Source organism: Cajanus cajan, chromosome 7 (assembly GCF_000230855.2).
Source record: "Cajanus cajan strain Asha chromosome 7, NIPB_CcT2T_4, whole genome shotgun sequence".
NCBI lineage: Eukaryota > Viridiplantae > Streptophyta > Magnoliopsida > Fabales > Fabaceae > Cajanus > Cajanus cajan.
In genome coordinates this window covers 59,687,785-59,712,227 of record NC_138523.1, presented here as the reverse complement: position 1 = coordinate 59,712,227, position 24,443 = coordinate 59,687,785, and the positions used below count along the sequence as shown (strand labels likewise).

Sequence of the window (24,443 nt, the reverse complement as noted above, 5' to 3'; positions counted from 1 at the left end):
TTCCCTCCTTTTTTACCCTTTCTCTTCTAAATTATTAATTATTATTACTACTCACTCACTCACATATTCCCAATTTTTTATTTACATTTTCTCTAACAAGGACCCCTTCAAGACCAAACACACAAATTAAATCATTTCTAAAATAATTAATATACTAACTTTATGTCCCTCTTTATTTTAGGGAATTTATTGTTCACGATGAACAAAAAGTGAAGAAAGTTCACGTTTATTTTCGCTAATTTGCATCTAAAGAAAAGCGAAGAAAAGTGGGAGAACGTCCTCGCAAAATTGTGAAGAAAAGAGATGAAAGTCACGTAAGAAATGAGAAAACCTGATAATATCCCTGCCCCAAAGGTTGAAAAGAGATGAAGAATAGAGGCACATAATCGATTATGGGCTGACATAATCGATTATGCCTCAGCATAATCGATTATGCCAACCCATAATCGATTATGTGCTATGCATAATTGATTATGTGGCAGATTTTTTGCTTCCAAGCAAGCCCAAAACGGACCATTTCAAAATTGAAATGGGCCGTTTCAAAATTGAAACAGACCGTTTCAAACTACTAAAACAAGGGTAATTTAGTATCCTAGAACGGGCGGTTCCCAAACTGGAACAGGCCGTTCCAAACTACTAAATTGTCTTAAAAATCCTAGTTGAGAACGGGTCATTCCAAATTAGCTGTTATGAGTAAAAACAATGTTAGAAAATATAATTATCATAATATATTTTGTTATTATTATTTGTTATTATAAATGTTATTATTATTATCATTATTATTATTTATTATAATTACTATCATTATTATTTATTATGATTCTTATTATTTTTCTAATATTTATTACTATTATTATCATTATTTATTATTTTTTTTAATAAATTATACCTATTAATATAATTTTATTGTAATTATTATTATTTATAATAAATAATATTTTACTCATTTTTTATCCAAGGATAAAAGTGTAAATTACATATTCATCTATTAAATTTTTTATTTTTATCTATTACATCAATCAATTTCTACACAAATTCTCACAAACTTTCCACTCACTTTTCACTATCTTTCCCTTAATCCAAACAACCTTACTTTCCACTTTCTTTCTCTTCAAATCTTTCATTTTCCAAATCCATCCTTCAATCCAAACATAACCTATGTGTATCACAAAATATTATAAATAAGAATTACTGTCATAATTTATTTTTTTTTAGTTTTTAAAAGACCAAACATAAATATCATAAATAAATAAAATATTAATTCATTTTAATTTTTAGCTTAAATTTACTATTTGTGACAACAAAAAATTAAAACATTATTTTTAAAATTATAAAAATTATAAAGAAATTAAAATTAAAGAACTTGAATAGTATTTTTATATATGTTTTAAGACTTAAAATATATTTTTTAAATTTGAGAACTAAAAATATACAAAACTAATAATAATAATATTTTTAAAATTAGAAACGCTAACTTTAAATTTAAGAGACTAATAAAATAATAATTTAAAATTTAAAATTTAAAAATATAATTAAACCTCGAATATATTTTGAAACATTGGATTGGGTCATTATTATTACTAGAAAGAAATAAATAAAAAAAAACATATAAAATAAATATTATTTTATATACTCGTGTTTTTGTTAACTATTATATTTATTATCTTCTCCAAAGATGAAGGGAATACTTTGTCCTTTTCGTATTGTTATTATTACTTTGAGTATTTGGGAGTTGGGACACGCTCTATTACTTAAGCCAGAGTATAGGGTACCCAGATTACAGGATGGTGTGGGACCGATTTACTTTCAAATTTAATGGGTATGTTATTTTTTATTTTTTCTTTGCAAAATGAAATATAAAGCTCTATTTTTTATATTTTTTTTTCCAAACGAAGGCAATTTTAATTATACTACATTTATTTTGCTGTCAAAAGGAAATTATACTACATTTTTTTTTTAGATATGCTTTTTTGTATTTAACATTTTTTTTTGCTTGATAATGGAAAGTTTTTTTATACATAGAAATTAAATTCATATTCTTTTCACATTTTTTAAATTACTCCTATTATTTATTAATTTTGAAGTTTTGATTTAAATGATATTATTAATTTCCATTTTAAAAACTGATGCAATATTATTGAATATATGTGCGGTCTTACTTGACAAGCGAAGTGGGAAAATAAATATATAAAATCATTCGTATTCAATATTAAATGAAATATAAATAAATTATAAAAGAAAAGTATTATATTATATGTAATTATCTATTCCGATTCTTATACTTGTCAAATTAATGATTAGGAACGGAAAATCTATAAGATTGTCTAAGATTAATATATAAACAATTCTTAAGGTAATCAATATGTCTAAATATTTGTAACAATTTTAACATCAACACCTCAACAAATCAATAAATCATACTTAAATACTTAAAATATTATTAACATCATACCTTAACAAGTTAACAAATCATGTCTAAATACCTAAAGCAAACTCAACATCACACGTCGACAATTATCATATGTATGCATTATACAAAGTCAATGAATATACATAAATCTAACATCATTAAATAATGTACACAAAATTGTACTTCAACAGTTTAATTATATAACCATCTACGTATATTATCTCATATTAATAAACATAAAACTAACATTACCTTTCAACATACAATATGCAATATATTCATCTAACTTATTTATGTTTACGAATTAATCACATAAACAACAAATTATTATAAGTCAACCTGTGCTCGACACTATCCACCCTGTGTTCGATGCCATTGAGGCACGGAGTCCTCTACCTCGTCCATGCCCAATGTGGATGAGGTAGTGTCCCCTGAGCTCTCATGTTTGACGTGACAAAATCCCATGCTCGACCCTGATATAGGAAGAGACGAGTTTCTTTTCTTGTGTCTAACATCACTCATTTGACAATTGACGCCAAATTAGATAGAGTCAAATCTCTCACCTTATGACTAACGCCATTTAAACCACACTCGATGCTATTTGAACCCAAGACAATTCTCTCTCCTCATGTCCAATGTCATCAAACATGCATTCAATATGTAAGAGACAGATAACCTTACAATGAAACTATGTTCGACACCATGAATATGTGCACATCATGACAATGAGTTTTACACATAGCAAACTCGTGAATCGGTTCTCCTTTTACCTAAAAGCTAAAAAATCAAACATGTTTTGCACCAAAACACGTATACACATCACCAACAACTCATATACCACAAAAAAATTCAACATGTAATGACCAATTTGATCAAAACCAATAAGTTCACCTCAAACATGCTTCAAAGCATTAAAACTTAACAATTTTATCATACAATCTGAATCCAACCAACATGATAGCAAATTGATTAAAGGAAATCAACATACATACCAATTAACTCAAATCCAACTTTAAAATGCAACCATTATTATTCGAAATTCACCATGTTCTCCTCTTGAAAACCAATAACACCCAAACTCTATAACCAAACATCAATATCATGCAACCCCCCTGTGTAAGTACAACTAATTAATGCAAAACAACTCAACACTTAATCAACAATTTCGATTCGAACTTTCATTTACCTTTAATTTAAAAAGAACGTGAAAGAATGAGGAAGAAGAAATAACTTCATATTAACTTAGATTCTCAACTCCTTAACTTGAATCTCAGCTTCTACCATGTCAACTAGCTAATAGGGAAAGAAAAGGAATCTCTTGGTGAAATCAAATTGACGATTGAACTTTGTTAGTCCTAAAGCACCCTTATCTAACTTCTTTATAAAGTTATAGAGTTGTGAATTTTTATAGTCCATTTCTTACAACTTGCTTTTTATATCCCAACCTTCTACAAACTAACTTTCACACACTTAAATTATAGCATCTATAACTTAAGGTTAAAGTTATCACAACTTTGATATTCATTACTCAAAAGTTACGATAATAAAAAACACATGAAATATATTACTTAATTACATCTATCACAATAAATATAATTAAAAAGTATGATATTACATTAAAATCACAAATTATTAAATATTTTTAAAAATAAAATAAAAGTATACCCTTAATGTCTCTTAAATGTAATAATTAGTGTATATGATAAAAAAAAAGAAAACTCAAAGTCTATTTTAATTTGTCCTTAAAAAAAGGCTACATAATTTTTTTTTAAGGAAGGGGAAAAATAATGTATGAGAACTTAGGTTCTTATTCTCACTATTAATATTGTATAAGCCGTAGACCATATTCTCACCAATAATGTAGTTAGAGTTAATCATCTATACACCGTCAGTATAAATTTTTTTACACTGGCAACTAATCATATCTTTTAAATTATTTTTTTTATTTTTATTTAATTAAATAAGCAACTAATATGACACTATGAAAAGATATGATTGGTTGGTAGTGTAAATTTTTTTTACACTAGCAGTGTATAGGTGATTAACTAATATAGTTATCAAAAGAGGTGAAAACATTTCTCAAGTGTAAACTTTATATTTGGACCATATAATTATATATAAATAATAAAAATTATAAGTTATTTAGTAATCACATAATATTAAAGTCATGTATTTTTTTTAATTTCCACCATTCTAATAAAATTTAACAATATATTTATTTATAAGTTTTATTTTTAATAATAAAAAGTGTTTTTAATTTTGATTAACATTATTCCATCTCAAACTATAATTTTTTATCTTTTTGATTTTTTTAATATTAATATTTTTTATTAATTATATTATTTTTACTTAAAATATTTTTTAAGAATATAATTATTTTAAATTGTTTTTTAGTTGATATGATTAAAAGCCTATCAAAATGTAAAACATCTATATAGTTTGTGAAATAATTAATAATTGAAATACAATAATTTTATACAATATAAATATTTGTATTGTCATCCGTCATAATTTTTATTGAATATATATAAAATTAACTTTTATATATTTTTGAGTATTTCCCTCCTAGAATGTTACTATAGTCATATTCCTAAATAATGAAATGATTCACATTGCGTACTTTCGCTATCAGAGTGGAAGTTTCCGGTGATCTCCAGCTAGCTGTAATATCTTTCATTATCCACTCTTCTTCTGCCACGTCGGTCTCATTCCAACATAACATATATCCAAATTATTATTCTTTTTCCACATTCTTTTTTTATTTTTTAGTATTCCACGTGAAACATGCACTGCAATTTGCAAATCTCCAATATCACCCACTAGGTTTGGGCTTTTACCCAAAGGCCCTGCTCGCAAACTGGGCCGGGAAGGTTAGTTTGCCAAAGTTAAACGATAAAAATAGAGTTAATTAATTTTGGTCGCGGCATTTTAATAGGTTTTTTATAAGACAATACCTTTTTTTTTGGTGCACTGGAAATTAAAAGAAACTACAAACGAAGGAAGGAACGTCCTCTAGCATCATCACGTAGAGCTTCACATAACGAATGAGGAGGAGAGCCAAAGACAACAAAAGGCCTATCAAGAGACCCCCCCATCTTTGCCAATATATCTGCACAAGCATTCCCCTGACGCAGAATATGAGAAAGTGCTACCCTCCAATCACGCCTTAGCAATTCACGTATCTGCTGAATAACCACCCCAAAGTTGTGAAATTTGGGAACATGTTCCATAGACACCAGCCTAAAGGCTTCCAAAGAATCTGTTTCACATTGCACCTCTCTAAAACCAGCATCCCACGCAAGCAACAATCCATGTTTCAATCCCAATAACTCGGCCAGCAGTACTGATGTGGTTTGATGCCGCCCAGAAAACCCCGTCTTCCAAGTCCCTTCGTGGTCCCGAATAACTCCTCCAAAGCCCACGCAGAGATCCCCACTCTTATAACTACCATCTACGTTGACTTTCACCATTGGGGGAGTTGGCTTACACCATGTGACTTCCTGCACCTCATGAGAATGCACTTGCTCGCCTGCGAAAGCATTGTTCCAATCACACAGTGTGGAGTTAATCTATAAGACAATACCTTATTCATTCTTTTCAATTACATTGCAATTTACGAGTAAACCTTCGATTTAGTTTTTAAACTACTGTCTCTATTTTAAAATAATTAAATTATATAAGTAGTTCCTGAATAGACTATCAACATTGGTAGAATATATATCAACACAGGGACAAAAGGGACTAATAAGTTAATTATTTTTTAATATTTTAAGGATAAGTTGATGGTTTATTTAGTTTTTTTAATACCCTAAATCCTGAAATACTCAAGTCGGCACAAGTTTTTTTTAATGCATTTTTAATCTTTATTAACATGATTAAATTTAGTTTTAATTTCAAAAGAAATTATTGTTTTCAATTGTAATTAGATAATAAATGTTCCAATTTTTTTTTACAATAAACATTAGTGGTGGAGAAATAAAATGAAATAGAAAGAATGTCTGAAAAAAAAAAAAGTGAGTTTGATTTGAGTTAGCGTTGCAGATTTAAGTCATTATTATGTTGCATGAATAATCTAGTGTTTAGATTATGGTCATCATTCACTCTTCAGCGAATGGATGAATTTTGAGCGATACTTTCCTTTTTCAGGCTTCCAGCTTGCAAAGCAAAAAATTCAATGGAACCTTAGTCACTATAAAAAGGACGTAAGAGAGAAAAAGTTGGGACCCATCCCTTCTCAACAATAGCCCTATCAAGTTAATAAGTCATTTTTATTTTATTTTATCTTATTTTGTTAATTTTTTTTAATAAAAAGTTTACTGTGCTAAGTCTGTTAAAAAAATTGGTTTATCATATTTATTTGAGTTTTTTTTTTCCCTCATTATTTTTATTTTAAAAATTCAACTCCAATTTCGCATCCTTCAATAATTTTCACTTAGATGATTTTTTTCTTCTTTTAAAAATCCTTCAATAATTTTCAATTAGATATATATAGTTTTTTCTTTTCAAAATACATAGACTAAAAGTTATTTCCATTTAGATCATATATCTAAAATTTAATATTAATTCAAAATTATTTAATATTTTATTTATATAGATCAAAATTAATATAATATATATTTTTAAAATATACTTAGATATGAGTTATTTGATTATCTTTTTATTATTATTATTATTATTATTATTATTATTATTTAATTTTAATACAATTTGACAAAACATTCAAAATATTATAAATAAATAATTTAATTGTTGAATCGATAAATTTTATTTTTTAATATAAAGTTATTAATGATGTAAAATTGTTGATAGTTTTCACCTGTCGTTAATCATGTTCTCAATCAAAATCCTTTTGTGTTTGTGCTTGAAATTGGTTGAAGGGTCACATTGTTCTAATCGGTCAATTTTATTTTTCTTTTAACATGTTTTTATTTATTTATTTATTTATTTTTAAATTTTATTTTATTTTAAACCACTAATAAGTAATAACTTTACACTTAGAATACGGTGATATCACATGTACCAAAAGAATAGTATGGTATGAGATATCCTCATTTTTACTAATTTTTTTTATATGAATATAATTAAAAATACATTTTCCGATGTAAAAAAAAAATTATATTGTCAATGAGTATAGTACATGCATTATAATTAATTAGAGGATATTAGTTATGAAAGAGAAATAATTAATGATAATTTTAAAAAATATATAAATAGAACAAATTTATTATTACCTATTAAATGAACTACTTTTCTTAATTTTAGTGAATTAGATAATTAAATTTAATATATAAAAAAGAAGATAATAATTAACAAATGATAAATCAAAGAGAGCATAATATTAAAATAACATACAGTATCTAATGCACACGGACATATATTCGATATCTTAAATAGCTATTTTCATGCGCTGTCTTTTGCCTCTTCCGTAGTATAATGACGCTAAATAGCTAAATTATTGATATTAATATATGCATTATGTGTTTCCTAACCACTACGAATTTGTTTTTTTAGTGAAAGCAACTGAAAAGGAGTGATTGATAATTATGCCAAGGATTTGATCCACCTTTTTTCGATTTGCATACTCCTACTTCTCTGCTTGAAATGATGGAACACTCTATGCTAGCCCATTAAATATTGGATCATGATCCTATTTCTGTATTTTTATATTGAAAGAAGGAATCTACTCGCACATTCTCTTAAAATATTTTTAACACAATGCATCCCACAGACGCTTACAATAAAAAAGAAAATGTCTATACTCCGAGGGTTATGGGCGAAGTACGTTTATGGCAATGGACAAAAGCCGACCCTTCTTTTCTTAGTGGTCACTTTTAACTTTTAAACAAATCTATAGTTCTTTACGTATCGGTAGATTTGGTGAAACCATGTCAAAATTGGCGGCAGCCATTAGAAGAATCTACAATACACGACAATTAACTAATTACAAGAATTAAATTAAGACCGTCAAAGTCACTGGAATCGAGATTGTCAAGGCTTGTTGTTTAGAAATAATCACAAGTTCAAACCTCACTGTTACATTGAGAAAAGAATAGCCTGACAAGTTACAGGAATAAAAAGAAAAAAAATGGTACGAGGACACAGATTACTGTCACCTAAGAAGTAAAATTGCAGTGAAATGTTATAACTTTTGAAAACATTTAGAGATACATAAATTTTATTAAATGTTTCTTGATATGGAGCTAATTGTATAAATAACCTATTCAAAGCTCATGAAACAGTATTCCATGTTTCTGCATCATTTGGATCATCCGTAACAATAAAAATGAGCACAAAAAAAAAATAGTACAAAAAATAAACAGAATTTGACAAGGTATCGAAAAACAAGCGACTGATACGAGAGGAGGCATATGTCAAACAGGATATCCCCAACTCCAAAGATGTTAATTTTGTTCTTTTAAGTAATACCTCCATGTCCACGGTTTTATCCCCATAGATAGTTTTTCCTCTTTACCTATTGCTTATGGGGGAGAAATATTGGAAGTGGAGGAATTTTATCTTCATGGATCTTAAACATAAGATACTGAGATCAACTAGTTTTAAATTGGAATTTTGCAAGCAAGTGACACTCAGACAAAACATTGTTTAACCACTACTTAGCAGATACATCTGGATCAGTTTAAGATTCACTCGGGAGAACATTGTAGAAATGATAAACCTCATCTTGGTCAATGACACCGACCTCTGTTGAGCAAACAGAACAACAAACTTGCTTGAATGTTTCGATATCGGTTGAACGTGCATCATCTCCATCAAATCCTTCTGTCCCTCTATTTCTTTTTCTTGATCTTGAATTATTTTGCCTCAAAACCTTGTCATTTCCAATTTTGCAGTTTACAACAAATATAGCCCTATACTGGGTCAAATATTTTTCATGCCTACAAGACACTAACGAAGCTCAGTCATCTAAATCATAAGTCACAACCGACAGTTTAGTCATACCAGTTTCCAACAAATATTCTCATGAAGAAAATCAGCATTCATTTATTTTATTTGAATGCTTTGATAGAAGAGCTTTTGTTGAGCTTGTTAGCTGTATAACAAAATGATTATAGGGTAACTGGAAATATTTCCATATTTGGATCAGAGCCTTATGAACTTTTGCAATAATAAGGAAATGACATATCAATTCACCGAATACTGAATTTCTTTGTATATTAGACTGAACTCATCAACTCTCCATCCAAAAGGCAGATTTAGATGAAACTGCAACTCAATACAAAATAATTGATAATATGAACCTGAAGCCTTTTTTTGATAAAGAAATATTGAGTGTTATTCAACAAAATGGAAACTTAATATTCAAATTTTTTGGAAAGATTAATATTATTATTCTCTGGGAAAATAATTACAACCGGAACAGGTCATTTTACAGTTCTCTTGCTATCAACAGAAATAGTTTCTTTGTTTTGTTAAAAAACGAAGAATAGTCACTTGAAATTAAATTTCCAATTTGGTAAATGAGGATCACTTCATCATTAGACATGTCATGTGATGAGACAGCAAGAGGAAAAAAATAATATATAGAAGATAAGTGGACAACAAATAATGGAAAATATCTCACTCTCTATATATATCATATATAAAACATGGACTGCAGAAACCCTTGATTTGTCTAAAATACTCCTCACTGCCTTTTAATTTATAATTTTGACACCAGTTCATAATGCATTAAACTATATTATTTATTTGGATAGGATGTCCTTATAAAAGATAATTTTGTTTTAAACTAAACTCTAGTTTTTTGCATCCTTTTTCTATAATAAATTTCTATATGAATAGATTTCTAAATTAAAAGGGATTTAGAATTAGTGATTCATGAATGCTGGTAATTGATAACAGCTGTACGCATACAGTTGTTGGCCAGGAGAAGGAGCCAAAACTTAACTAGAATAGGATTTAAATTATAGTTAGTAGATAGGATATAGTGGTGGTGCTATAAAAAAATTTCAACTCGTCAAAAATTCATCTTTTTGGAGCAGCAAGCTGGTCTTAAAGATTTTAGTCATATTCCATCTTGTATTCTCCAACAGGTTTTATCCGAAATGAAGTAAATCTGTTTTTATCGGAAAAAAAAGGGAGCAGCAATACTTCCTGTCACTAAGGGATTATTTGCTACATAATAAAAATTATTATCTCTGCTCATTTCAATTTATCCAGAAACAGAAAAGGCATTTCCACTGTTTAGAAAGCCTGTAATGCATCAAGACGTGTACAGAGCGATTTTGAATTTATTTTTTACAGCAAAGCAATATATTAGTTTAATAGTTTCTTGTTTCTATCAATAATGATTATTTTCTTCTTCAAACTCTCTTCTTATAGGAAGAATCAATTTCCCTACATTTAATGGTCATTACTAAACAGCATATGTAATTGTTATTGTTTTCTATCTCCAATCATCACATAACACACAATTTTATAAGGTCTGAACTGGACTTTATACTATAATCTGTCATCATATGTTATAAAAAATTAAAAAGTCTTCCAAGTCGCTTTGCACAAACAAGTGGGTACTGCTCTGGGTGAATTAAAAAATTAAAATGTTTGGATTATTCAATCTACTAATACAGTAATTTTCTCATACAAAATTAAAAATGTTAATTTAAGTAAAAATATATACATATGAGCGTGTGAAGCAAAACAACAACATAAGTATGTTTGATTGCATGCGGAAGACCACAAATATGAAAGGATGGTGAACCAAAACAGTAATTTTCTCATACAAAATTAAAATGTTAATTTAAGTATGCATATACCTTTGACATTCTAGGCAAAGGGTGGTGAAGCAAGCAGGGCAACTAAGCACAGCATCAGAGTCACATCCATGTCTTTTTTTATCAATCCACCGCTCATCCTTATTATCAAGCTCTGGATCATAAAACTCTGGTTTGGTTGTGTAGTCTATTTCGTCGTCATCAGAAACTGATATTTAAATTAAATAAACAAAAAATTAGGTGGTTATCTCAATACGGGGTCCGATGTTGCATATGCTGCTGGGACTTATAGGCAGTACAGAAAGGATAAGTATCCAGTTATATATATACAAGTTAAATGATTACAGTGGCAGAATTGAGGTCTAAACCTATTGCATTGAGCAAACATCCAGATCCCACACTAATCCTAGTGGCTTACAGAATACAATACACTTCTAAACTATATATGCAAATGCATCATCTACAAACACCATTAATTTATAGGGGAAATTGTTTATGCACTAACTATGTAAAGAAGTTTTACACTGCCATCGAATTACAAACTGTCATGTAAAGTAAAATAAGTTTGTTGTCTTTTATAATAATTAACTTAAAAGTTATATCAACAAATTAGTTCTTACTGTAAAACTTTTTAAACTAAGAGTGCATAGTCTTTAAACTCAACAAAATTTAATGGCATCAAAGTATCAATCGGCATATATGTATATGGAGTTCATAGATGTTGCATTAAAAGGGCTGACCTCGATAATGATGATAGAAAATTTAAAGCATTATTGCAAAAATGCAAACAAGGGTCACAATTAGAAAATTGTGACTGATTAAACTCGAGCCTCAGTAAATTCCCAGCATACAAGCAGCGAGCTCTATGTTACACCACTCATCAATTTTCAATAACTAAAGTTCTATTACACCACTCATCAATTTTCAAACAAGCAGCAAGCTTGTGTAAATAAGCCATATTTGTTCCCAAATAAACTGTTTATTTAACATTTAACCAGTAAACTGAATCAACTATGGTGAAATGAGCAAACATATATATTAAAATAAAAAAAACGAAAATCCCTAATTATTAACTCTAACATTTGCATTTTCACAATTTCGCTGGGACTTGTGAGAAGAGGAATGAAAATGAAAAAGGAAAAGGTGCAAAACATTAAGATGGCGAAATTCATTACCTGTTTGTTGCGAATTGGTGGGTGAATCCGCTTTGTCTCGTTTGCCATCTCCTTCCATCTCCTTCTCTCGCAAACTCTATCGAAATAACTGATACAAAAAAACATTTAGTTCACTGTATCGAAATATTCAAGAGAGAGATAGTTTTTTGTTTTTTCAGCCGGCAGATCTATGGACTATGGAGATATTTGAGTCCGATACTATTGGGCCTATGGTGTTGAGCTAGTGTGGAGCTTTTTAAGCCCAATTCGATTGGGCCTATTGCCAAGATATCCCAGTTCGAGAGATAAATAAAAGGCTCCTCCCTGTTGCATTTTGCTTACTCTATCAATTCCCAATTTTTTACGTGATTAACTATCTTTTACATATTAGTTCGTATTAAATAAATTACAAAAAATTATCAATAAAAAATATAATTTAAGAGACTAATTTATATCTTGTATTTAAGGTATACAATTAAAAAGAAGTGAACATTTAATTAGCAAATTAAGAGTTAGCAATTAATGTCTTTTTAATTAGTTATAATGTTATAATTATATTCAATTAAAATAATTAATCATATTTAAATTCATTAATTATGAAAACTAAACCACACTGTTACCTTTATTTTAGGAAATTTCTAAGGTCAATCTTTCTCTTTTGTGTTTTTAATATTTTTTAATTGAATGTATTAATAAAAGACTTAAACACTGAACCACCCTATTACCTTTATTTTAGGTAGCTTACTAAGGTTAATTTTCTCTTTTGGGTTTTTAATATTTTTGAATTGAATATCTAAATAAAAGGCTCAAATTTGTTATAGCATAAATATAATATATTTTAAATTTTTATTTGATTATCCAATGAAAAATATTTTTTTTATAAATTATTTTAATTAAATCAGCCTTATACTTTAAATATGAATATATTGTACAAGAGTATTTTTATTATTCTTCGACAGGAGGATTTTAGATATTCCTCAAGGCCTCGACTTCTTATCAAATTCCATTTCATATTTATTTATGAAAAATAAGTAATATTTTTAAAATAATTTTATACTGCAATATAAATTATTCCTCTTTAATCTAAAATATAATTTATATGTTTAAAAATATATATTTATATAAATTTAAATATAATATATTCAAATATAATATTTATCTGTATATATAATTTATTCTACATTTTAATTATATATAATAAATATTTATTCTGTGAAATGCACATGTTAAAATACTTTATATATATATATATATATATATCTATATATATATATTATTCTTTTATTCAATTAAAATAATTTTATACTTTTCAAAATTATATATATTTTGAAATACTTGTAAATATAAATATATCTTTTAATATATATTATTGAGTATAGTTTTTTCATTTCGGAAATCAGAATACTAATTAGAAAAGAGAAATGATTCTTCAAACTTACCAACCGAGCAATCCTCCGACAGTTTAAAATTTCAAAATATTAAAATTAAAAAAAATATTTTATCTGAAATTATTGACACATAAATTATAGACTGATTCGGATATGAGTCGGAGGATTTTTTCCGGAACATGTAACATTCCTTTATTAGAAAATACATATCTGAGTTATAAAGAGAGTAAGCGTGTGGTTCAGCGATAGGGGTTGATCTACGCTTAAACATGGTCAGGGAGTTCGAACCCTACTTTGTGTATGCAGCAGCGTTAAATCTTAGGGCCAGCTATTCCGCCCTTTGAGGTGCCTTTAACGTAGCGAGGAGATTAGTCACCATTATCGGTCCTGAATATTCCAGGAACGAACTTAAAATAAAAACACTCTCGTGCATTAACCAAATCCTTGTGTATTCACTGATTTTGAAAATGAAAAATAAATGGTCACTAATTTACGATGAAAAGAATTTATTTATATAATATATTACGGCAATGTGGATATAGCAAAATTGGAATCATTTGGAAATCACTTGCAGTAGTAAAATGAAGAACCACCTAGGTTTGATTGACTTCAAATTTTGGTAGTGCGATGCACAAAATTTGACATTATATTTGGAAGAGCATTCGTGATTCTTAATAAGCATTTGGAATTTATGGAAGTTCAATAAATGGGACATGTCACATTTTCATTGAATTATTAAAAGTTTACAAAGCAATGATATATTTCGGGGGTTGTTGTTGCTTTTTACTAACGCTCCTTTATTCGTTGTGTTTTGTTTGTCTTAGACTCATTTTCTTGAATGTTCCCTTTTGTATGTGGCGTGATTTTGAAGAAGCCACTCCATGCTGCAAGTTCCCAAACATATATAACTTGTAGTTGACCTTCCTTTGCTTTCTGGTTGGTTGAAAATGTATGCCTCAGAAGATTAGATTAAGGAATTATCAGTGTTGGATCTCAGCTTAATGATAACTCAGACACATAGGAAAGTGACAATGTAAATGCCATCCAAAATGGCACGATCGTCGTATAAGGTACAGCTGGCTTGTAACCCCTGGAGATTAGGTAGTGCACAAACTTGATTGCCAGAATGAGCAAGCCATGGTGAATGGTTTTTGGTATTGAGGTCTTCACCGATGTTTCTGCAATTAGATTGAAAGATATATATAAGCATGCTTGTATGTATTGTTCAATGTGAGATGAGGTAATGCTGGCAAAATTATTAGGCTGAACTCACCAATTTTGCACAATAGAGTGCAATCATTCTCTGCCTTAAAATTCCTGGGAGCCCCACGAATGCATGAGCTGAAAATGGCCCCTGCAAAAAGCCCCAAAAGGGCATAAAGCCTAACAGCTTTGTTCATGTTCAATTTCAAGGCCTTTTCCTTTTCTTCTTTGGGACCTGATAAACCCTGCAGTTACTACTGATAAAGATAAAAATGAAAAACAAAGCTCACTTCTGATGTCCAAAGGATATGAGAATACTCCTTTATATAGGATCCTCAGACTCAGAGTCTGAGTCTCAAAGTTTGTTCGGCACGCTTCAGAATGGGTTGATTATTCAAAGTTCAAAAAAATAATTGGCCAGGTTGTTCAATTATTAAACACTCAAGTCAACTTAGTATTCCAGTTCTAGCAAAACAGTTTATTGTTAAAGAAATGCAATTTTGACTATGTACCCGTTCTTGCGGGGCAAGGCTGTGTATATTTTGCGAACAAATAAAATGAGCGCCAAGAATCGATTGTTGGGGGGTATTTGGTCAACATCTTGTTCTTGGATTTATTTGGGTCAGCTCCAAACTCAGTTTTAATATTGTAACAAAAAGAAAATTAATATGTAGTTATTGAATAAACTGCGAATTTTTATAATTTTTTTCCACTGCTGTTGCTGCATTTTGCACGTCCAAAAGTAAATTTAACGATATACAAAAAAAAATAAAAAATTTTAAAAGTAAACCCTTATTTATATATCTTATTTACTTTGTTATGTCGTCCTTCGGTGCAATGTGACTTGTGAGTCACCTATTTTCTTGAAATCAAATCACTGACAAACAATCCTTACTACAATCAAAAATAGATTTTAAATTCTTTTACATGGATCAAATATACGAACCTGAGTGAGAAATCCAGTTGTTAAATCATGGTTCTCAAATATGTAAGGAAGCCAAGAAAACCCATTTGCACTGTCACTTGTGATAATCAATTAAATTAATCACTTATTGGCATCCGACATTTATACTCGAAATTTAACACTACCAAGTCGTTACCAACCGCATACAAAAATAGTCGATCGATTAACATTGTTGTCAAAATTAGTGCAAATCCTTACAAAACAAGATAAAAAGGCTAATCCCCAGTTTTTTTTATTCCCGTTTGAACAGTTGATTTATTTTGCCCCATTCTTCCATGATATACACCAGACAAGATCTTTCTTGAGATTTTTAAACAACAGGCACCTCCATGATTACAGGCTCCCAATAAAATTCCTTTCATTATAACTTTAGTACTAAGTGCTTTTTACGGCGGCACCCATCCCGGACAAACATTTCTAAGACAAATGGACAAAATTAATTTGATTCTACTCAGTTCGATTAACTAGTCTAAAATAATATTATTTGGAGAAATAGAATAATAACTGTTTTCTTTCAATAAGGAAAAAAACCAGCTAACTAAAAATAAAAATTAGTCTACAGGTATAAAAGTGTAATTTCAGCATATCAACTACAAAAAATAAAATATATCTAATATCCAAGATTTTCACCATTTTGTATTATGTATGAAACAGGTTTAATTTACTTCAAATAGGATTGACAAGATTAAAAATATAAGACATGGTAAAATTTGGAACAGGTTTGTTTGAGCCTGTCATCTGACTTAAAATACTATCTGAATGTCTATTTATGCAAGCCTACTTCTAATTGGGCTAGTACGCTAGTGAATTACATTGATGGTAGCAATTCAAACTTAGAACCATGTGCATACTACCTTGATTCCAATCACTAGGCCGATTCTAGTGATTCTTTATAAATAGATTAGAAGAACAATTTGTAAATTAAAACATTTAATACACAGGAGAAAAATATAAACCATAACTTGTTCAAACTATTGCATAAAGGGATGGTAATCAATATTGGATGCTTGGAAGATGATCTGTACAAAAACAACAGGTAAAAATGGTTATCAAAGTTCAACAACAGTACCTAAAATCCCAATATTTCTATGCCTTCATGCAATCCCATGTTCCAGCTATCCACTACATAAAAAGGGAGGCCTTTGATTGAACAAAGTTCCTGGCCAAATATCTCTTACAATCCTCAAAAGGGCTTTGTAAACATGCCAATGATAATAATCTATTCACGGAAACAGAGCTGCACAAGATAGTTTCCAGTTTTTGAACACAAAACAATACCTGCAGACACAAACCATCTATCAGCACTTGATATCAATATATATTTTCATAATTAATGGATGTACAAATATATACAAATTGAAAACCAAACAGGATGCAATTTTATAACATTATTTATAAAGTAACAATGACCCAGCTACGGAATTTACAAATCAACAAGAACTCCACAAACACATTAGCTTGCACCATAGGATAGTATATAAGGGAAATATGATAATAGAAATGATATGTAATAAAATTCCATAGTCAATAAATTCCCCCTTTCATATGCATACAAGTATTTGAAACATTCAAACATGCATCTAAAGAATTTTTTTTTTTTTTGAGGGGGGGTGGGGGAGGGGAAGAAAAAAAATGAATTGGGTATCATCCATTTACCCCTAATATTTTTGCTTAGAAATGTTACATAAACACAAGAGGAACAAAGAAAATTAAAGAAATACGCACATTGATTTCCCATCTCTTTTGCTCCTACTACGGGACAAGAACAATTGCTTCAGTATTTTTAAAAAATTCCTAACCAAATATCAGAATTCAATAAAAGCCTTAATGGAAAACAATCAATTCCATGGGCTTTTTTTACCATGATGTTGCAAAGTACTAGTGAATCTTCAAAACTTGGATCAATTAATTCCTTTTCAATTCACTAACTTCTGTTTACATTTCTTTTCATATCCACTTCATTCTATGAAGCACAAACTTAAATAACATAGAAAGGGAGAAGGAAAACCCATTTATATTATGCAAGAACTTTATGACATAACATAGAAAGGTAGTTCAAACCCCTTCCTTTTTCCCTGCACTTCTTTGGGAAAGAGTGTGGGACAAGCAGCTCCACGGTCAAAAGCTTCCACCAACACCAAGAGTCCACAACATAAAATATATTAAAAATGGTATTATAAATGAATCTCTGATAATAAAAAAATATTGAAAAAAGGAACAACAAACATTGAAATGATATAGCGGACACACATATTAGGATCTTAAAAGCAGTTCAGATCATTCACACCTCTAATATGAAAAAGGCCATAAAAAGAGAATATACAGAATCAATATGAAAACCAACGGGAATAATCATAACCAATTCAAGTGGCTCACTAATTGGCTTGACTACAAGGAGGTGTTTTTCCTTTTATGTTTACGTTCATGAATACACAAAGCCTTATCACTCTGTAACAATGCAAGAAAATCATCAGAACAACCAACAAAAATTAAAACACCTAACAAACCAAAACCCACACACTTCAATGTCATCGATTGTCAATTACACTATAGAACCAAAACATCGAATCATGAATCCAATCAAAAACTAATATATCTCATTCTCAAATCAAAATAAAAACAATGAATGCCTATCAACTGAAATCATAAAAAACAAACAAAACACACAAAGCCATAATCAAACAAGAACTACTCACATACAACTTCAATCCATATCTTCTGGAAAATTCCTCCATCTCCTTTCACCGCTGTCGTGCGCAGACCCACCTGCATCAAAAGGATTCCCCAGATATATTCTAAAAGTCCTGTGAACAGGCCTGTTACTCCCCCTTGCACCTGCACCGCCATTGCCGCTGCCACCACTATCTCTCCCACTGGACCTCGACCCATCACCGGCGTTCCCCTGCGTCTGATTCTCGTAATCGGCGTCGTCCGTGGGCAATTCGTACCGGCACACGGGGCAAGAGTTGTGCAGGCGAAGCCAGGGAATCAAGCAGTCACCGTGGTACACGTGCTTGCAGGGCATTTGCGTCACATGCGACCCCTTCTCGAACTCGTCCTGGCAAACCGCGCACTGGTTCAGCTCCGAGTTCAGCAAGTCGTCGTCGACGGTGACGGTGGGGAGGTTCTCGACGGCGTCCTTGGCGGCAGGCGGCGTGCCATAGCGGTTGGGGTCGTTGTCGGCGAGCTGCTGCATCAACTGCTCGAAGCCGGGGCCAAGGAAGTAGTCGCCGACGTTGCCCGAGGAGTGGCCGTGGCCGAATTCGAATTGGACGTTGGCGCCGCCGGCGCGGAGTTCCTGAAGGTGGTTCTGGAGGAAGATCAACGGGTCGAACATGTCGGGTTCGGGTCGGATCCTCGAAGCGGAGGATAACAAGAGAGGAAGGAGGGGGAAAGGGTGGAAGGGAAATTCGGAATCCGAAGAGTCGTCAGACTCTTGGTTAGGGTTTGCGTTAGGGTTAGGATTAGGGTTCCATTCCTCGACGAAACCCTCGAGACAGATCGGGCAGAACGGTTCCGAGTCATCGGCACACGTGACCCTCTGGCTGCACACGTGACAGAAGAACGGCTTTGCTCCGCCGCCGGCGCCGGAAGACATCATTCGTCGTCGTCAATCGAAACGCGACCTCTCGTTTTTCTTTCTTTTCTTTCTCTAACCGTTGAGGAAGATCTTGCTCTAAATAAATGGGTGGGCCCAGTTTGTTGGGCCTGACCCATAAACTAGTCCGGCCCAATGAAAGATTATGGATATTAGAAGATATATATTTTTATTTACTTTATTTATGTTCTTTAATATAATCTTCTTCTTCTGGTGGGAAGCCTCATCGATCGAGTTGTTGTTGTAAGCTAAATGTGTAGTCTCATTTCCTCCTCCAAGTCACACTGTAACTTGGGACAACTCCCTCTGCCACCTCTTCGCTCAGGGTAGGGTTACTGAATTTTCAATATTTACTGTTTTGTTGAGTTGTTTATATATATGTACATGGTTGAGTCATTCACTGTGTTGTGCGTGCAGCAATGGAATTGCGAGTGTGAGGATGAGTGGGAGAATGGAGGTGGTGTGTCGGGGAATGTTGAAACCAAGAAAGTTCATGCAGAGGAGGAGGAAATTGGAGGTTTTCAAGGATACGGCGGATGAAGCTGACCAGAGGAATTGGAGGAGAGTCATGACTGAAATTGAGGAGACTGGTTCTGCTGTGTCTGTGCTTTCCTCTGAGAAGATTATAAACCAGACTATTCCTAAGGACCTTGTGGTTGGTACCTTGATTAGGTTTAAACAACTCAAAAAATGGAACCTTGTTGTTCAGGTATATATCACAACATTGGATGCTGTGTTATTGTTTGGTTTGGATTGTAAACGATTCTAACTGCTTATTACTTGATTGTTTAGATTCTTGAATGGCTTCGGACTCAGAACTGGTGGGATTTTGGTAAGATGGATTACATCATGCTTATCACGGCTTATGGGAAGCTAGGAGACTTCAACGGTGCTGAGAAGATCTTGGGCTTGATGAATAAGAATGGTTATCCACCAAATGTGGTGTCTCAGACTGCACTTATGGAAGCATATGGAAAAGGAGGCAGATATAAAAATGCCGAAGCAATATTCCGTAGAATGCAGAAATGGGGTCCTGAACCTTCCGCAGTGACATACCAGATAATACTTAAAACATTTGTTCAGGTAAGCTTAACTTTTTGTCCTATGCACTTTTGTTTCCTTTTAAAATTTGATTTCTCTTTTGGCTATTATTTGCGGTGCTGGAGGTTGTTGAATTCCTGGTTTTCTGTGAGAAATTTAAAATAAAATTCAAATTGCCTATCTTCTTAAATTAACAAGCACTTAATGGAATTTGAATTTTATGAGTTTGTCAAGGAATGTGTACGGTCTTACCATACTACTCTAAGCTGTAAATAAGGGCCCTGTAATGGCTTTTCAACTCCAACACATCCCCTCACGTGTGTTGAAACATGGAGATTGATGGTTTCTGTTGAGCTCCATAATGTTTCTTTGATAAACTATGATGAACTCAATATGCATTTCTTAAATGTTATACAGACTACAGATTGCTTTTGAGTCTTTGACATTCAGTTTTGCATTTATATAATTGATTCTCCCCCAGGGGGACAAGTACAAGGAAGCTGAAGAAGTATTTGACAGTCTACTGAATGATGAAAATTCACCTTTGAAACCCGACCAGAAGATGTTTAATATGATGATTTATATGTATAAGAAGGCTGGAAGTTATGAAAAGGCCAGAAAGACATTTGCATTGATGGTTGAACGGGGAGTTGAACAATCTACTGTAACATATAACAGCTTGATGTCATTTGAAACAAATTACAAGGAAGTTTCAAACATATATGATCAGGTAACATTAAATATCTAACTTTTATACAAAATGTGATTTTATCTCTGTTGTATTCTGTGCATGTTTATCACAGACAACATTCTTTTCTGAGGGCTGAACATGCGTACTTTTAACATCATATTACTGTATTATTTCAAAAAAAGAAGAAACGGGTTTTGAACTAACTTTTGTTAAATAAAATGGGCTTGGCATATTCTACATGAATAATAACATGTTTGGGTACTTATGTCAGTTATGTGAAATTATAATTCTCCTTCATATAAGATAACTAAGTTTAGTTTCAATATTCAACCGTTTTGGCTTTGTGTTTTTGTCCTAGAGGTACAAAACAGTCGTACCTGATTGTTAATTCCTACAAGTAGATGATTTGAATTCTGTTATGGTTTGAAAAATATCTCTTTGTGCTAGTTCGGTCAGAATTTTATTAAAACATGAAAATTGGTGAAATTAAGTCCTTACACACAAGAAGCACTTATATTGTCAAGACTTTCATGGACAGATAATTTATTTAATCTGAGGTATTTTCAAGACTTTCCATTAGTTTTCATCTTGTTTCTCCGTTCCCCCTTTAATTTCTTGCTTATAATTAATTCATCAGATTTTGAAGTGAATGCCTAATTTTAGATGCAAAGAGCTGATCTCAGTCCTGATGTTGTGAGCTATGCCTTACTCGTAAGTGCGTATGGGAAGGCCCGGAGGGAGGAAGAAGCATTAGCTGTATTTGAGGAAATGCTTGACGCTGGTGTCAGGTATGTCAGAAAATAAAATTATTAATGCCATGAATTAACAGAAACTGGATAATTTAGTTTATTAATTTTAAGTTATTATCAGCATAGTTATTATCAATTACATAATGCATTTTTTAGAAGTCATGCATTCAAACTTCTATATTTACAAGCATTATTTCAATGCTAAATATCAATCACTTAAACATCAGTGTGTCTTGTTGCTATTACGAGTAAATCATTGAAATATTCAATTTCATGTCTGTACCATGCCAACCTCAACTCATATCTTCTAGTCCTATACAAATAGTTTTTCTCCTTAAATATTTTTTGATACTTATTTAAATTCCGTAAATAGTTATTTTCTGATTCTGTTGCTTAATTAGTTTTATTTTGTTTTATATTATCTACTAAAAAATTATTTAAATTTATTATTATCATTAAAAAAAGTAACGGTATACTCTTCTTTTCCACAGACCAACTCGGAAGGCTTACAATATTTTACTCGATGCATTTTCTATATCGGGAATGGTAGACCAGGCTCGGACTGTGTTTAAAAGCATGAGAAGGGATAGGTAAGTTGTATTTCCTTTCTTCTTTAGTATATTAGGCAAACAATTTTACATTTTTCTTTCTCTAGTAATTTTTAGATTTCACTATTTCAAATTAGTCCTATATCATTTATTTTTTGTCAAATTTGTTTCCCCATTAAATAAAAAGTTCTTACGTGGCATTGATTCTGGTAATTGTGTTGTAAACTTGTAATTGACTATTAAACTTCTCAAAAGTTGTCATGTTTAGCAAATATATTGAAACTTAAACAGAAGAAATATAAGGTTCAAGGTTCATTCTTTCTCACTTCATATCAGTGCTTCCTCTTTGTTCTTTTTTTTTTTTTCTCGTATAATTTTTTAGCTACTAAAATCTTTATTTAGTTGCTAATTTCGCAAAAGGTCATTTAACGTAGTCTTTTAATACTTCAATTATCTCCAACATTTAAGGACGGAAATGATCAACTTTTTGGGAAGTCAGGGACAGAATGAGAGTTTAAAATATCAGAAAGCAGCCAATGGCATAATGGATTCAGCTTTGATTAGAAGTAAATAACGAGCGTTTTTTGTGATCACTTAAAATTAATGTACCGAATGAAATTAGAATTTAGTGAATATATGTTACTGTCGACATTGTTTTAGATCACAACACTGAGCATTCTCTTCGTATCGTGGTGCTTTTCACATGCAGATTCTTTCCAGATCTTTGTTCATACACTACCATGTTATCAGCTTATGTCAATGCATCTGACATGGAGGGTGCTGAGAAGTTTTTCAAAAGATTGAAACAAGATGGCTTTGAGCCCAATGTTGTCACTTACGGAACCTTAATTAAAGGGTATGCTAGGATAAGTGATCTTGAGATGGTAATGAAAAAGTATGAAGAAATGCTTGGGCGGGGAATCAAGGCCAATCAGACAATTTTGACCACTATCATGGATGCATATGGAAAAAGTGGAGACTTTGGCAGTGCTGTTCATTGGTTTAAGGAAATGGAGTCTAGTGGGGTTCCTCCTGATCAGAAAGCAAAAAATGTCCTTCTATCTTTAGCAACAACAGATGAAGAAAGGAAAGAGGCTAATGAGCTCGTAGTGCATTTCAGTGAAAATAACAGTTTACATAATCTTAATGGCACTGTTAAACTTGTTGAAGATGAAGAAGAAGATAGATATGAATATTTTGATGCACAGCTCGCCAGGGCTTATGATGAACATTCCGTAGAGGTAAGGTAAGTTGACTGTAAAGTCCTTTGAGGCATGGACACTACAAATTTTGTACACTATGTAATTTTGGGTATTTTGTGTACCATTATTATCAAGCAATTGAAAGTATTTAACTTAAGCATAATATACTCCTTTATGTATCATCATCATCCATTTATGTTCACTCTTTGCTTACCAAAAAAAAATCCATTTATGTTAACGGTATCCTTACAGTGTCGTTGGTAATAACTAAAATTGTTGTGACAAAAAAAATACTAACTTAATTATACTCTGTCCTTTTCTGTTTTGTCTCTTAATTTGGAGTAGTATGCGTATTTTTTATCCTTTAAGTTTTGTTGGAACTAAGTTTTTTTTTAATTTAAATTAAGCAAATTAGGTTTTCATTTATTTATTTTCACGTAAAACTCTTAAATTTTTATTTTATGTTCATATAATTGAGGGTTTATTGATATGGAGTACGATATAATTTTGAAATTTTAGAAGCGAATAATTTAGTTGAAAAATTGATAAAATTTGAAAGATTTTGTGGAAAATAAGAGAAAATAGGAAATTGAGATTTCTTTTTTGGTTGAAATTTGATGTTTTGATTGGTAAACCGAGATTAAGAAGATTTAAGACGTCACCGATTCAGTTTATGAAGACTTTGAGTAAAAAAAAAATTGGTAGAAGGATGAAATTTATTTAATTTTCAATAAAAGACTTCATTGAATTAAAAAATAAAAAA

At 31.1% G+C, this 24,443-nt stretch overlaps 3 protein-coding genes across 4 annotated transcripts; 1 reads left to right on the top strand and 2 right to left on the bottom strand.

The window, feature by feature from the left end:
* Positions 1-8,636: 8,636 nt before the first annotated feature.
* On the bottom strand, positions 8,637-12,478 carry LOC109796858 (E2F-associated phosphoprotein). The gene is made up of 3 exons (XM_020356681.3): positions 12,318-12,478; positions 11,185-11,350; positions 8,637-9,306 (listed from the first exon to the last, which is right to left on the bottom strand). The coding sequence occupies exons 1-3, from the start codon at positions 12,373-12,375 to the stop codon at positions 9,048-9,050; spliced, it is 483 nt and encodes a 160-aa protein (XP_020212270.1). The 5' UTR covers positions 12,376-12,478; the 3' UTR covers positions 8,637-9,047.
* A 4,324-nt stretch (positions 12,479-16,802) lies between these two features.
* On the bottom strand, positions 16,803-19,517 carry LOC109796773 (E3 ubiquitin-protein ligase RING1). 2 transcript variants are annotated; one of them, XM_020356560.3, is made up of 2 exons: positions 18,552-19,517; positions 16,803-17,129 (listed from the first exon to the last, which is right to left on the bottom strand). In XM_020356560.3, exon 1 carries the CDS (start codon positions 19,450-19,452, stop codon positions 18,556-18,558), a length of 897 nt encoding a protein of 298 aa, XP_020212149.2. In that variant the 5' UTR covers positions 19,453-19,517; the 3' UTR covers positions 16,803-17,129; positions 18,552-18,555. The 2 variants fall into 2 exon arrangements, with proteins under 2 accessions (XP_020212149.2, XP_020212148.2); XM_020356559.3 differs by having other exon boundaries at positions 18,548-19,516.
* Positions 19,518-19,616: 99 nt separating this feature from the next.
* On the top strand, positions 19,617-23,843 carry LOC109795702 (pentatricopeptide repeat-containing protein At3g59040). The gene is made up of 7 exons (XM_020355213.3): positions 19,617-19,775; positions 19,867-20,158; positions 20,242-20,532; positions 20,972-21,220; positions 21,845-21,969; positions 22,422-22,520; positions 23,188-23,843. The coding sequence occupies exons 1-7, from the start codon at positions 19,702-19,704 to the stop codon at positions 23,726-23,728; spliced, it is 1,671 nt and encodes a 556-aa protein (XP_020210802.2). The 5' UTR covers positions 19,617-19,701; the 3' UTR covers positions 23,729-23,843.
* The last annotated feature ends 600 nt before the right edge of the window (positions 23,844-24,443 follow it).